The sequence below is a fragment of the Gossypium raimondii genome, chromosome 3, assembly GCF_025698545.1.
Source record: "Gossypium raimondii isolate GPD5lz chromosome 3, ASM2569854v1, whole genome shotgun sequence".
Lineage (NCBI taxonomy): Eukaryota > Viridiplantae > Streptophyta > Magnoliopsida > Malvales > Malvaceae > Gossypium > Gossypium raimondii.
In genome coordinates, this window is record NC_068567.1 from 10210121 (window position 1) to 10224946 (window position 14826).

General features: G+C 33.2%; 1 protein-coding gene across 1 annotated transcript; it reads right to left on the minus strand.

The window, feature by feature from the left end:
- Positions 1–225: 225 nt before the first annotated feature.
- On the minus strand, positions 226–1249 carry LOC105797120 (uncharacterized). The gene is made up of 2 exons (XM_012627057.2): positions 758–1249; positions 226–440 (listed from the first exon to the last, which is right to left on the minus strand). The coding sequence occupies exons 1-2, from the start codon at positions 926–928 to the stop codon at positions 300–302; spliced, it is 312 nt and encodes a 103-aa protein (XP_012482511.1). The 5' UTR covers positions 929–1249; the 3' UTR covers positions 226–299.
- Positions 1250–14826: the final 13577 nt, after the last annotated feature.

The window sequence follows — 14826 nt, forward strand, 5'->3', positions numbered from 1 at the left end:
TTCAGGGCTTTTAAGTCTTTGCTCCATCCCTGTTTCACAGTGATGAGCAAAGAGGGGCAACTGTAATCACTGAATTTTGCCCGGGTAGGGTTTTGGGTCGGGCTGATCTCATATGGGCCCAATGATTAGGCCCATTAAGATTTAATTTTGGGCTTACTTAGGTTTTAGTCCATTTTTAATTTATGTTTTAAATATTAATAGTAATAATAAAATTTTGAAAAAAAATACAAAAAATATAAATTACATTTCAACCCCTAAACTTTCTAAAAATTACATTTTGGACCCGTATTTTCTTAAAATTACATTTTCCCCAGAAATTTTGCACCCTTTGCATTTTGGTCCTTCTGGGCATGACAAGACCGTCCCCAATCAGCAGTCAGGTGTGCCCCGCTCGCCACGCCTGGCACCCCCAATGCATTGCCTCCCTTCTCCGCTGCCACCTGAAAACAAAGAAGAAGATGACAAATCAAAGAGATTAAAAAGAAGGAAATGAGAAAGAGATGGGGTTCTCAATTTTTTCAGCAGCCAAAGAAAAAGAAAACAGCAGAGAAAATTCAAAAAAATAAAAACAGCAGCAAGCAAAGCCTCCACCACCACCCTCACGCAAACACCACCACCACCACTACAACCACCAAAGCCACCACCTAAAAACCCAATCAAGAAGCAACAAGAATTTAAGAAAACCCAAAACAAAAAAAAAAAATCAAAGAAGCAGCAGCCACAAGAACCATTTTTTTTAAAAAAAAAGAAGGGTTACCTTTGAGTCGTCAGCCACCAAGTGCGGAGAGGAGCCGAAGATGAGCACGGCGGCGGTGCCTTCCACTTTGGGGTCGTCAAAATAGAAAAGGAAGAGGGGAGAAAGAAAGAGAGAAAGGAAAAAGGAAAGGAGAGAAAGAAAAGAGAAAAGAAGAGAGGAGATACCGACCATCGTCGCACCACCAAGCGGGGATCGTAACGGCGGCACAAGCGGAGGCGGGCTAGGGTTCGAGAGAGGAAGAAGAAGGGGAAGAAAGAAAATAGAAAGAAAAAAAGAAAAAGAAAGAAAAAGAAAAAATAGAAGAAAAAGAAAAAAATAATAAAGAATAAAAAACAGCAGCAGCAGACTATTGCAGAATCAGCGGGCTGATCCAGCAGCAAAAGCCCAAAACAGCAGGCCCACAACCCGCAGCAGGCCACTGCCCAGCCCAACGCCCAGCAGCTCCAGCAGGCCAGCATCCAGCCCAACGCCCAGCGGCCCAATCTGCAAAAAAAAAAAAACAAAAAGAAAAAAGAAAAAGAGAAAAGAAAAAAACAAAAGGCCGGATTGCGTAGCCCGTTGGATTAAGCCTATAACTTTGGGCTTTTGGTAATCTTTTATCCTCGTTTTAAATTAGTCCGTATATTTAATTGTTGTTTCATTTCAATTTAATTAGTACTTTTAAATAGCATATTTAGAAATGTTATCACATTTATTTTGCTTACATTTTTTAAATTAAAAATATATTTTAACGAATAAGGCAACGAATTGATTTAACATTAAATCGTAAATTTCATCGCTATGCTCGATGAATATTACCGGTTTGTGTTAAACACGATACGTCCTTTTAAAAAAATCAAAAATGTTCAAAAATTCTCGTGTTTTTTTTTAAAAATTCTCTTATTTTAATGGGGTCACGATTAAATATTAATTTGAATCGTTTGACACTACTTCGTCGATTTCATTGCCGTGTCGGGGTGAATATCGTCGATTTATGTTAAATATGGTACTTTTAAAAAAAATTTGTCGTTTTTCAAAAATTTCGAGTTTTAAAAAATAATCGAGTTTTCAAAAAAAAATTTTCGCGTTTCATAAATTTTTGTGTTTTCAAAAATTCTCGTGTTTCAAAAATTTTCGCGTTTTCAAAAATTTTCGTGTTTTAAAAAAAATTTCATATTTCAAAAATATTCGTGTTTTAAAAAATAAAAATAAAAAAGAATCCATTTTTCAAAATTCTCGTGTTTTCAAAATTCCTGTGTTTCAAAAATTTTCATGTTTTCAAAAATTCCAATATTTTAAAAATTTCCGTATTTTCAAAAATTTCTGTGTTTTAAAAAATCTTCGTGTTTTCAAGAATCCTCGTGTTTTCAAAATTCCGATGTTTCAAAAATTTTCATGTTTTCAAAAATTCCCGTGTTTTAAAAATTTCCGTGTTTTCAAAAATTTTCGTATTTTTTAAGAATTTTCGTGTCTCTAAAATTCTCGTGCTTTAAAAATTTTTCGTGTTTTCAAAAAAATAATTGTTTCAAAAATCTTCGTGTTTTTAAAAAAATTTCTCGTATTGTGATCTGATCACGATTAACTATTAAATTGAACTTGTATTTTTTGAAAATTAAGACAATGCGTGTTTAACGAGATACCAATTTTGGGCGTCGCGAGGGTGCTAATACCTTCCTCGCATGTAACCGACTCCCGAACCCTAATTTTCTCTGGATTTTGACGTGGACCTAAAATCGACTCTTTTTTAGAAAATTTGAAAAATAATTTTTTCTAAAAAAAAAGAGAATTTATTAGGTGTCCGATCACACCTAGAAAAAAAAGATCGGTGGCGACTCCTTTTTCAAATAAAATCGAGACTCCGTTTTCAAATTTTCAATAATCGCTTTGATTAGCGCCCGCGCCTCAAATTTTTAGGTCGCTACACTGAGTATCCATCAAGACAGCAAAAGTGAGTTTTACTAGCTAAACGTTCAAGTATTTGATCTATAAAAGGAAGAGAGAAATGATCTTTTCTATAAGAATTCAACTTCCTGTAATCAATGCAGACACATCACCCATTTTGCACCTTGGTTGGTACCAGGTCACCCTCAGCATTTTTCTTTACTGTCACGTCTGTTTTCTTGGGCATGACCTGTACCAGACTTTCCCATCTGCTATCAGAAACGGGGTAGATTACGTCAGCATCCAGTAACTTAATTATTTTTTTTCTTACCATATCCATCATATTCAGGTTAATCTTCTTTGTGCCTCTCGCTCTGGTTTCGTTTTTTCCTGCAAGTAAGTCTTGTGCGTGCATGTCAAAGGGCTTATCCCTTTTAAGTCAGCAATAGTCCACCCAATCGCCTCCTTATGATTTTTTAGTACCTGTATCAAAATTTCCTTTTCGAGCTTGGATAGTCTATTTGAGACTAGGACCGATAAGATATTATCTTTCCCCATAAATGAATATTTGAGATGCTCAGGAAGCGACTTCAATTCCAAATCTGGTGCCTACACAACAGAAGGTAGAAATTTAGTGTTCATCGAAGACAACAATGCATTAACAGATTCAAAATCATCAAATATCATTTCAGATTTATCTTCATAAGGAAACTCAAAAGTTTTTCCTACTAATGAGTCAATTATGTCGACACGATTTTCGTTCAAGATTTCACTTGGGTGACTAATAGCGTCGTAAATGTTAAACTTTACAATCTCTCTGTCAAATTCCATTGTGAGGATTTCGCTACGCATGTCAATCTTAGTGCTAGCGGTACTAAGGGAATTTGACCCGAAGATTGTGAAGTTTAACATTTACGACGCTATAAGTCACCCAAGTGAAATCTTAAACGTAAATCGTGTCGACATAATTGACTCATTAAGAGGAAAAACTTTTGAGTTGCCTTATGAAGACATAAAAGTCTACAGGCAAGATAAGCCTGTTGACTTTCACTAACACATCCTCAAGGACTCATTCGGGATGTACAATAGACCTATCTTCCAATTGAATGATAACATCTGTTTTCGTTAAAAAACCCACATTAAGTGATGCATAAATGGAAAAATGTATTACATTTATGGAAGCTCCTAAATCACAAATGGCTTTTTTGATTCCTAAGTGGCCTATTTTGCATGGTATTACCCCTATCTTTGCATTTTGCTGGCATCTTTGCTGTAACACCGTAGGTACATTCTCACCAACACTTACTCTTTCATTTCCAGTTAATTTTCATTTGTTGGTGCAAAGATCTTTAAGGAACTTGGCGTATCGCAAAATTTGTTTGATGACATCCAGTAATAGTATATTGATCTTGATATTTCTAAATGTTTTGAGGATCTTCTTGTCCTCTTTACCTTTCCGATGTTGGTTCAACCGTCCTAGAAATAGAGGTTGAATTTTAGATAATAGCGGTTTCGTTCGAACTTGTTCATATTTCTTGTGCCTTTCTTGGGCCAATTCCTAACCAAGATTTTTGCCAGGAATTGCTTCCAGTTCTCTCCCACTTCACAACATCACTGTATTTGCATTTTGTCTTGGGTTAGGTTCCGTTTGTGATGGCAGCTTCCCGTGTGAGTTCATTTTCTCAATTGATGTGGTCAACTCTCTTATAGACGCCTCAAATTTCTATTGAAAATCAAGCATATTAGCTGCTAATTTATCGACCATGGTTTCTAGAGAAGTACATAAATCTCGTAACTATCGTAGAAATTGGTTTTGGTATGGCTGATTATACTGTAGGTTGGCCCCATAACTCAAGTTAGGATGGTCTTTCTATCCTGGGTTATAGGTATTAGCATAGGGGTCATATCGCCTTTGTGGTGGCCTAGGAAAGTTCCCCACAGTATCTAAATGGGCCATAGTATCATCATATAAACTAGGACATGCATTAGTTGTATGTTCGGGTGTTACACAAATTTCGCATAGTCGGGCTGGTCTTACTTTTTTTGCAACAAGAGAATTCACTGGCGAAATTACTTAGCTAGTGAACCCTTTTAGTGGGTTTAGGATTGGCTTGGAATTGCTGAGTATTTGCAGCCATCGTGGATATCAAGTCTCTTACCTATTGAGAAGTCATGTTGACCAATACTCCTCCACTTGGGGCATCTACCATATTCATCTCTATGGGCTTTAAGCTATCATAGAAGTATTGGAGCAGAGACTATTATCCCAATGTTGTGGGCAACTTACACACAATTTCTTGAATCGCTCCAAATAGTTGTAAAGAGACTCCACATCTTTTTGCCTTATCCCAACGATCTCCCTTCTTAATTTAACCGCACATGATACTGGAAAATATCAGTTTAGAAACAAACGGGAAAGATCAGTTCAAGTTGGAATAGATGTAGGAGGTAAATAAAATAACTATTCCCTATTAGAATCTGCTAAGGAAAAAGGGAAAACAAGTAATTTGATTTGATCTTCAGTTACGCCCTGAGGGTTTATACTAAGACAAACCATATGAAACTCTTTTAGATGTTTGTGTGGATTTTCATTTTGTAATTCGCGGAAAGTTGGCAATAACTGGATTAATCTTGACTTTAGTTCAAAATTAATATCCATAGTAAGATACGCAATAAATAACAACGGTTGTTCTACAAGAGCTTCGGCCAATTGCTGAATCGTTTGAGCCATAGGTTGATGTGCTAGATTCGAGTTTTCGTTAACCCTAGTGTTAAACACTTTTTCTAGTGGATCGATTCCTATTCTTTCATTTTCTAGTGTTTGAGTAAGGTTTGCGTTAACCCTAGACTTAACCTCGTCGCCTGCTTCTATTTATGGCAATGGGTTACTCTGAGTCCCTACCACTTCTAACTGCTTTTTACGTAGCTTTATTTCATTGCAATTAGCTCTCGTAGCCTTCTCTATTTCTAAATCAAACGCAAGAATACCTGGAGTAGATCTAGTCATAATAAACAAATGAAACAAGATTAGTACATTACCAGTCCCCGGAAACGATGCTAAAATTTAGTGTGTCATTTGAAGCATAAAAAATAATCTATCCCTATAAAATAACGAAAAGAATAGTATAAGGGAAGTAGGGTCAAATCCTCAAGAATTGGATTTGCACAACTTCTTATTCCTCGAGATCCTAGGCACAATCGTGCCCAAGAAAAAGCAGCGTACTTGGAAAAAAATAAAAACAAATAGAATTAAAAATATGGAGGGGTTGAAATTGTATAAATTGAAATCGAAATTGTAAAGAGAAACAGAATTGAGAAAATAGATTCTTTGATTTGAGAGATTCCTACCTCTGGTTATCTCGATCCTCCTTGGGTTCAATCCTAGGCTTTAGGTGATCCTTGTCATGACAGAAAAGCCTGTTATAGTGGAAGAGAACGCTTATAGCCACTAACTCTAGTTAGATTTTAAACTTACGATTTAGAGGAACCTGACTCTAGCGAACCGTTACTTTCGTGGGACTGTCTTACACTAGATTATCACTTCTCAATGGCAAATGTCACGCTATTTTGTCTTTTGGGCTCGACAACCATTGATGCAGTAAACTAACGAACTAACTATGCAACATTTCCAAAGCATACAAAGTGGCCTCCTTTGCACAAGATGAAAAGATCAATTTTAGAAGGACATGGACGGAAGCGTCAGTCCTGTAATGCGGAGAAACAATGAATACTCGTTGAGAAGGCTAAGTGTGAATTCTAAGCCTCATGAACTTTTTTTGGGGAATCTCAATAACCTTTGGCTAGATGAGTTTAGTGGCTCATGCTTTTTGAGAAAAACAAAATAAGTTTAATCAAATGGAATTGTATTAAATAATTAAAGGAACAAAAGCTAAAAGCTTTAGGGAGACAGAATTTTTATAGAAAAGATGAGTGCCAATTGGTGTCACTCCATCCCCTATTTATAGTACATAGAAAACTTAGTTTGTTCCTATTTAAACTCTAAAAGATAAATGAAGATAAAAGCTGAAATTAAATCTAAATAATAATCTTAACAATAATCCTAATAAAATTCAAATTTAAATAGAGTCTTATGTTTATAAATCACGTTTTTGAATTTTTGCCCCCAAGTCTTCTAGACATTGTATTTTTGGCACCAATTTTTTCCTATTTCGCATGTTGGCCCATTTTGTCTTCAAATTCACAATTTTTGCCCCCAAATTTTCTTTTACCTGCAATTTAGTCCCTACAAGATAAAAAAACCATAAAAATCCCAAAGTAGTAAGATCATACTCAAAATAGATATGCAATTAACGCAAAAAAGTATGTCATTTTAGAGTATTATCAGGTTTGACCCACTATTGATGCGCCCTGTTCACGAATTGTGTTGTTGGGTCTTCTAAAAAAATGAGGACATTGGAGGATGCAAGGAGGAGAGGGAGAAAAAATATGGTTTTTGGTGCTTGTATTTGTAACTGTGTTGTTTTTTTTAAACCCTAAATTTGCTTATGTTGTTGTTGTTAGCACTGAAAACTAGCATATGTTTTGTAATATTGTTGCTAATATAATGTTTTGTTAATCATTCATGGCTGCTGGTATACATGGCTAACCGACTTATGTGTTGTTGCTTAAAAAATTCGAAGTTGAAATACTTGAAATGAGAGAATATGTGGTCATTGCTTGCAAATTTTAGTATTGTTGTTCATGTTTTGTAATATTGTTGTTGCTTACAAATTGTAATGGGAGAATATGTGGTTAATGTAATGGTCTGGTATTCTCACACATTTGATTTCATTTCAAAGTTGAAAGACTAGAAAGAATGTTTAATCTTCATTTCATTTGTATTTCTTAATGCTCATATATTAGAAGAGATAAAACAGATGAAAAAAATAGAAACTGTAACAGCCCGAATTTGGGGCTAGTCGGAATAGTGGTTTTGAGACCACAAATTCGACGAGAAAAAAATTTATTTTCATTATATTTTTAGGTCTACGATTTCACAAAATGATTTCGTGAAAATTTTGTTCGAAAATTTTGACTTTTGGGCACTCAATTTAGTCAAGAGGACTAAATTGTAAAAATTGTAAAAGTTGAGTTCTATATGTTAGAGGTGTCCAATTGTTATGAAATTTTAAATTGGAGGTCTTTATATGGTAATTAGACCATTGGTTAAGTTGGTGGACAAAAATGTGTATGGTTAGGCATGTTTCCAAAGTTTTTCATTAAGGGCATTTTGGTCATTTAGTTATTAAAATGAATTAAAAACAAAATTAAAAGCCAATTTTTGTCCATATTTAACCCATAGGCCGAAAATTGCATGGAGAAACCATGGCTAGGGTTTTTCAAGCTTCCAAGCTCGATTGTAAGTCCGTTCTATCCCCATTTTTAATGATTTTTACGTTTTTAAAATCCTTGTAACAAGATTTACCTATTTTTACCATTGTTTTGAACTAGGGTTTGTGTTTAAAAATTTACCCATGAATGATATGCATATATTTTGATGTTTTATGGAAGAATATGAATGTTTGGAGTGCGATGGACGTCTTTTACTAAGTGATTTTCGATGAAAATGCTTAAAAGGATTAATTTGTAAAAGTTATAAAATATGTCACAAGTGTGTGAATAAGTGAGAATTGTGGACTGCTATAGTTATGAAAATGGTTTAGCTAGACCTAAAATGTAAGGAAATTGAATAAAAATTATTTTACGAGCCTAGGGGAAAAAATTGTAATTTTGTGAAACTTTAGGGGCAAAAATGTAATTTTTCCAAAGTGTGATTTTTGGACTAAATTGAATAATGTGAGTGTTAAGTAAATTTTTATGTGAATAATGCATTGTTTTAATTTTATTTAATATATTATTGAGATATGATTGAATATAGAATAAATATTTGATGTAGATTACAAAATGTGGTTAAATTGGAAAAGTTGGTAAAATGTTGTAAAATAAGGTTCCCGATTGAACACTCGGATTAGACTGGGATTCATTGGATGTAAGGGGTTGCTAAGTGTAGATTCCCTGAATCACTGATCAAAAAAGGGTTGCTAAGTGCAGATTTCTCGATTGGTTGCTAAGTGCTGATTCCCCGAATTATTGATTCTAAAGGTGGTTACTATGGAACAATTGTACAAAAATAATTAAAAATCCCCTATTCTGACTTTGGAAAATCATTAAAAATTGTACAAAAATAATTATGGAACAAACTTTATATGTTTAAAATCATGAATGAGTATGTTTTCAAGAGAATGAATAAAATGTACTATTTTGCTAAACCAAAAAATCTGAAAATTTTATGGTAAGAATATAAATGAGTCTAGTTTTTGGGAAAAATTATGGATCTTAATTTGGAGTTCTGTAGCTTCGGGTAAAAATAATTTAATTACTCTGACTCGAATAGACAACTTTGAATATACATGTGAGTGAATAGTGAAATTGTATTTAATGTTGTTTAAGTGTGTTATACACATTAAGGATGTGGAATGGAGAGGAGGAGGAGGAAAATTGGAAAAAAATATGAATGATTTGTGTATAATTTTCCATATGCTCGATTATAATCAATAAACGATTGAAAAGAAATGATGTTTATAATTGTGCATTATTAGTTATAATTAAAGTTCATGTGAGAAAATAAAGTTTCATAGTATGTGTATGTGGTATACTTGGTATATGATTTGGTATGTAGCAATGTCAGAAGTGGTTTATGAATTAACTCATGTTGATAAGTTTGATACATAAATAAATGTGGTGCTTAGCCATGCTTATAATGCTTATACTATATGTTTATTTGGCTAGCATGTTTGGTGTGTATGCTTAGGCTTTGGCCAAGTTGTGGCTGGATTATGCCACATTAAATTTATAAAATTACGCATTGAGATAGTAAATGTCTAGATGGAAATATGCTTGTGATCATAAAAAGGTGGTAAGGTTTAAAGTTTGTAATCTTTATTAAAATGGTTTATCATGTGGTTAGTCTTCAAAAAGACTAGCTTGCGACTATGGTTGAGTGTAATGTTTATATCTTGTGTGATACGTATAGGAAACGGGAGTGGAAAGGAAATAAAATACTAGGTTCATGCTTGAAGTGTAAAATGATGCAAAAAGGGGACGTTAAGTTAAACGATAAATATGTATTAGTATTGAACTTAATGAAATTGAATTGTACGTCAATTAAATGGAAATTGCAAATGATATGATTTGAATTGAATGAATTATTGTGGTATTGAAATGTATATTGGATTGAGAAATTAAATTGAATCGTGAACATGTGAATCGTGAATTAAATGAAATGGAAATGAAGTATTGAATTGCATGAGTATGTATTGGGTCCCAGAAGCCCTATTTGTTACAAATATAGTATTTTGAAGTTATAACGTGAAGATTTATAAAAGCATGTTAAAAATTTGAAGAGTTTAAATTTAAATGAAATTTTATAACTCGATTTAACATGTTTATAAGTGTATGTGTTCTGGTAATGCCTCGTACCCTATTCTGGCGTCGAATACGGGTAAGGGGTGTTACAATGTGACATCGCCAGATTCGATCATAACGTTTAGACCGAATTTGGGGTGTTACAGAAAAATTTGTATTTCTTAATTCTCACACATTTGATTTCATTGCCAAATTGCATGGATCAATGCTCATATATTAAGGCCAAACGCCAAATAATTTACAAAAGGAAGGAAGGGCAAACTATTGCCAAATTTGCCTACAATTCAATACAATTTATTAGATGTGAATTGTAGGCAAAATTACAAAAAAATTCAATAATTATATGCCTAAGTTTAGATAACAATAGTAATCATAGGAAAATTTACAAAAAAATAATCTGCTTAAGTTAATAAATCAGTAGCATGTATAGGCAAATTTACACAATTTCAAAAAGTTAACAAAATAAAGTCGTGTTCACAATGTCACCATTGGTCTTTCACAGATGACTCATGAGTAGAAGGCATCCATCTAACAGTGGTTGGTTTCCTCTTCAATGGGAGCTTTTCTCTTGGGGTAGCATCTTTTTGGTGAGTTGAGGTAGATTGTTGATAAGTTTGGGCAATTTGTAATTGAGTTGGGGTAGCCTCCTACTGAGTTGGGGTACTCTCTTGCTGATTTGGGGTAGCCTGTTGCTGAGTTGAGGCAACCACTTGGTTGTGAACACAAACTTTGTGTCTTCTGACCTACAGGTATAAGTGAAATCCATCAAACAAATTCATAACTTAAGTAATATAATAAACAAAGGCAGATGACTTATTGGAATGTTTTGGCCAACTTCCCTTTCGCAACTCCTCTTATTATGGCCTATTTTGTTGCATTTATTGCACCTCATGTCCACCCTTCTCTTGCTCAACCTTCCAGTTGTTTTTGGTTCATCAGGTTCTTTCCTTCTCACCTTAGTAGGTCTGCCAATTGGCCTTCTTAGTGTAGGAGGCAGTATTGGCAGCAAGTAGGGGTTTACCTTGTTAAAGCATTCAAAAATGTTATTCACCAACATGTCAGATTGGCTCCTAATTGAGAAGTGGGACCTTGACCAGTGAGTAGGGTTTTTTTCCTTCAACCAATCATAAGCATGTTGATTGGTGTTCTTCAGTTCAGCCATGACATTCTCAAAATCCCTTGGAGTGCTTACTTTGGCAGCTTTCCAAAGTAAATCTTTCAATTCTTTTGTTCAAAAACCAACCTTCTTGAAATTGGCATGTAGGTGTCTAACACAATGTCTTATTTCTACATTAAGAAACAACATATATAGTGCTTCAAAAAGTCCCTGCAAATAGAACAAATACAGTTTAATTCTTTGACAAACCCTAAATAGAAACAATATAAAACAAAATAAACAAATAGAGTTTTACCTTTTGTTTGTTAGACATGAAAGAGATCTAGTATGAGCTCACAAATTCCATGTCTAATGCGAGCAACTCCAAGGAAAAGAGCCCTGATGCTTGGTTTTCACTTTCGACAGCAGCATATGCAATAGGATAATTGTCATTATTTGTATCTATCCCAACAGCTGCAAGTAAGTAGCCACCATAGTAGCCCTTTAAGAAACATCCATCTAAACCTATTATCCTCATACAACCAACCCTATAGCCATCTTTGCATGCCTGCAAATAGACATACATCCTTTGAAACAACTTGTTATCTAGATAACAGGTTGTTGTTGTTTCCTCATTTTGGGTCCTAATCTCTAACAAATACTTATAAATCTTCTCATATTGAGCTTTATGAGCTCCTTCAATTAATTCCAATGCCCTAAGTTTATCCCTCATACATTTGGTTAGTGAGAATAGGTAATAGAAATCTCTTTTGACATCTTATTGCAATCATTTCAAAGAATAATCAAGATCAACAATGAATTTTTCTTTATAATGTTGACCTATCCAAGCTGAGGTTACATTCTTATTTTTATAGACTTTAGAGCAAGTATGGCTAAGGTTTGAACTCCTAATTTTCCAAGTCTAGTCAGTAAGGTCATTAAGGTTTAGTCTTGAGTCCCATATAAACCAAGAACAGTTTTCACTGCAGACTGTCTTTAATCTTTTTAGATCATTTTTGGGAAACTTAATAAAATAACTATTCAACCTACCATACTGCTTGACAGGTTCTTTTAGATTGTCTTTGGACTTGAATAACATTCCAACCTTAAGTCTAGGATTACTGATGTCATTATCTGGGTTGCACTCAAGCTAATTTTGGCCATCTGAGTCAGATTTATGTGCATTATCTAACCTCCCAGAATAATCACTATACATAGTTCACCTACTTCTATATCATCCATGTTTAAACCATCTAAATTAATCCTTATCCTATTAGATACATCACTTTCAGATACATCACTAACAGACACATCACTACCATACACATCAAAATAAGACACTTCTTCTTCAATCTCATAAAATTGTCATAAATTAAACTGCCAAACAAATTACTCATCAATAAAGGCAGACAACAACCAAACCATTTATTTAATGCAACATAGGCAAACACTTTAACCATTTCTATCAAACAATAACCAATGCAAAATCAATTTAATATAAACACAACCATTTCTATCATGCACATGATAGACAATAATCAAACACTTTAACCCTAAACCTAGGCAATGATAGACAATAACCAATACAATATAGAAGGTAAATAACAAGTTTGATATTGCCATTCATACAATATAGTAGCTAGGATACAAATAATGGCATATACAAACAATAAACTTCAGTTTGATAATGTCATTCATACAATGGCAAATACAAACAATAAACATCAGTTTGATACAAACAATAAACACTATGCACATGGCATATCATACATAGTATCTGCCATTCTTTTTAATAACCAGACCCTAAACCCCATGTGAATAAAAAATGAAATCAAAATCTATCATGCACATTAATAATAAATGAAACCAAAATCGAAAAAACCCAAAATCCAAAATCAAAATAAAAAAATAAAAACAAAATCGAAATAATCCAAAATAAACCTAAATTGAAATAATCCTAAATCCAAAAAATAAAAAACTAAATACAGAAACTTACCCGTTACAGTGGATGTAACAACATTAGCAACTTCTCTTCTATTGACCATTGTTGTTGAGAACTAAAAACACAGATAGGTTTCTAGATTTGTCTTGTTTTCTCTCCAAACAGAAAAGACCAATCGATTTCTAACCCTAGACCCTATTTTTCGATTATCGAATCGATATTCTAACCTAAACCAACCTTGTTAATCGATCCCCGAATCAATTTCTAACCCTAAACCAACCCAAATCACGATCAATTTTTTCTCAAATCGATTTTCTTTTCCTCCTCCCTTTAATCACAATCAGTTTCTATTTTTTTTCCCTAAAACAACATAACCTTTCAGTTTTTTCCCTAAACCCGTCTCAAACCTTGACCCTTCAGCTGCTTCACCAACGTGGCAAGTTAATTGGCCACATCAGCTAGTTAACTTGCCACATCAGCGATCCCGTTAAGACACTAACAGAAAATGTTAATCAGTGATTTTTTTTGTCACTTTTTGATAACGTTAGTGATTGTTTTGTCATTTGTCTAAAGTTGAGTGACTGTGAAACCAATGCGACTGTTTTGTCAGCTATCCCAAAGTTGAGTGACTGTTGGTCTAATTTACCCTATTTATATCTTATAACTAGCTTGCATCCCATCTTGTGAGTTTATTGTATTTAATATCAAAAATATATTTAACAAAACCATATTTTTAATATTGAATAGATTTATAGTTAATATAATTTTGAAATCAAAAAAATAATTGATAATAAATTCTAAAAATGAATAATTACGTAAAAAAAAATAACCGTATTTAACAATCTTTCTATCCCTATGTTAAACAGTTTAAATTTAATAGGAAATATATTTGTTTTTTAATTATGTTTTAAAAAATTAGAAACTTTTACCATTTAACCTTTTGTTTTTTTAACTGTTTTAATTTTGAAAACATTTTCAAAATTTTATTTTTAGTTTTGATTGCAGTTTATTTTTTAAACATTATTATTAAAATATTAAATATGTTTGTAACATAGTATAAAAGATTTTAAATAATAATAGTGTTTTGTATTGTACTTAGGCCTACTAATGGACCGGGTCGCCCGTCCATGCCCAAAAGCCTTTTCGAAAAGTGGGAAGGTTGGGGCAAACATATAGACTCAAAAAATAGATTTGAACAAAAAATAAAGCCTGTTTTCTAAACGGGCCGAGCCAGGATTTTGTTGGCCCAGGCCTAACCCGAATTAGTTGTTTTGTTGTTTCGCTATCGTTTGGTTACTATTTTGTTGTCGTTTTGTTATTATATTGCTACTATTTTGTTGTTATTATTTAGATATTATATAACTCTTGTTTTATTATTAATTTTGATACTATTTTAGAAGCATTTGCTTGCTAAGTTGCAATAGTGTTATTTAGGTATAAAGACATTTTATTTTATGTATTTTCAATTTGTTGGGAAATATTTATTTTAATGTTGTAAATGTATTTGATGTATTATATTTCTAAATTTATTTTTATATAAAAAAATAATCTAAAAAAGTTAATACGGGTAGATCGACTCAAGCTTGAATTTAACATTTTTAATCTGGACCGAATTTGAGTAAAATTTTAGGCTATTTTTTGAAATGAGCTGAACTTGAACTAAACCTAAAATTTTGTATCATTTAGGCTATATATATCTACACAGACCTTGTCCACCTACTGGATAGCAAATAAATAAGTCAGATC

Coding starts and splice junctions, on each gene's coding strand:
- LOC105797120 (XM_012627057.2), bottom strand. CDS start 928: ATGGTCGGTATCTCCTCTCTTCTTTTCTCTTTTCTTTCTCTCCTTTCC. Junction 441..757: donor TGGTGGCTGACGACTCAAAG/GTAACCCTTCTT, acceptor CTTTGTTTTCAG/GTGGCAGCGGAGAAGGGAGG.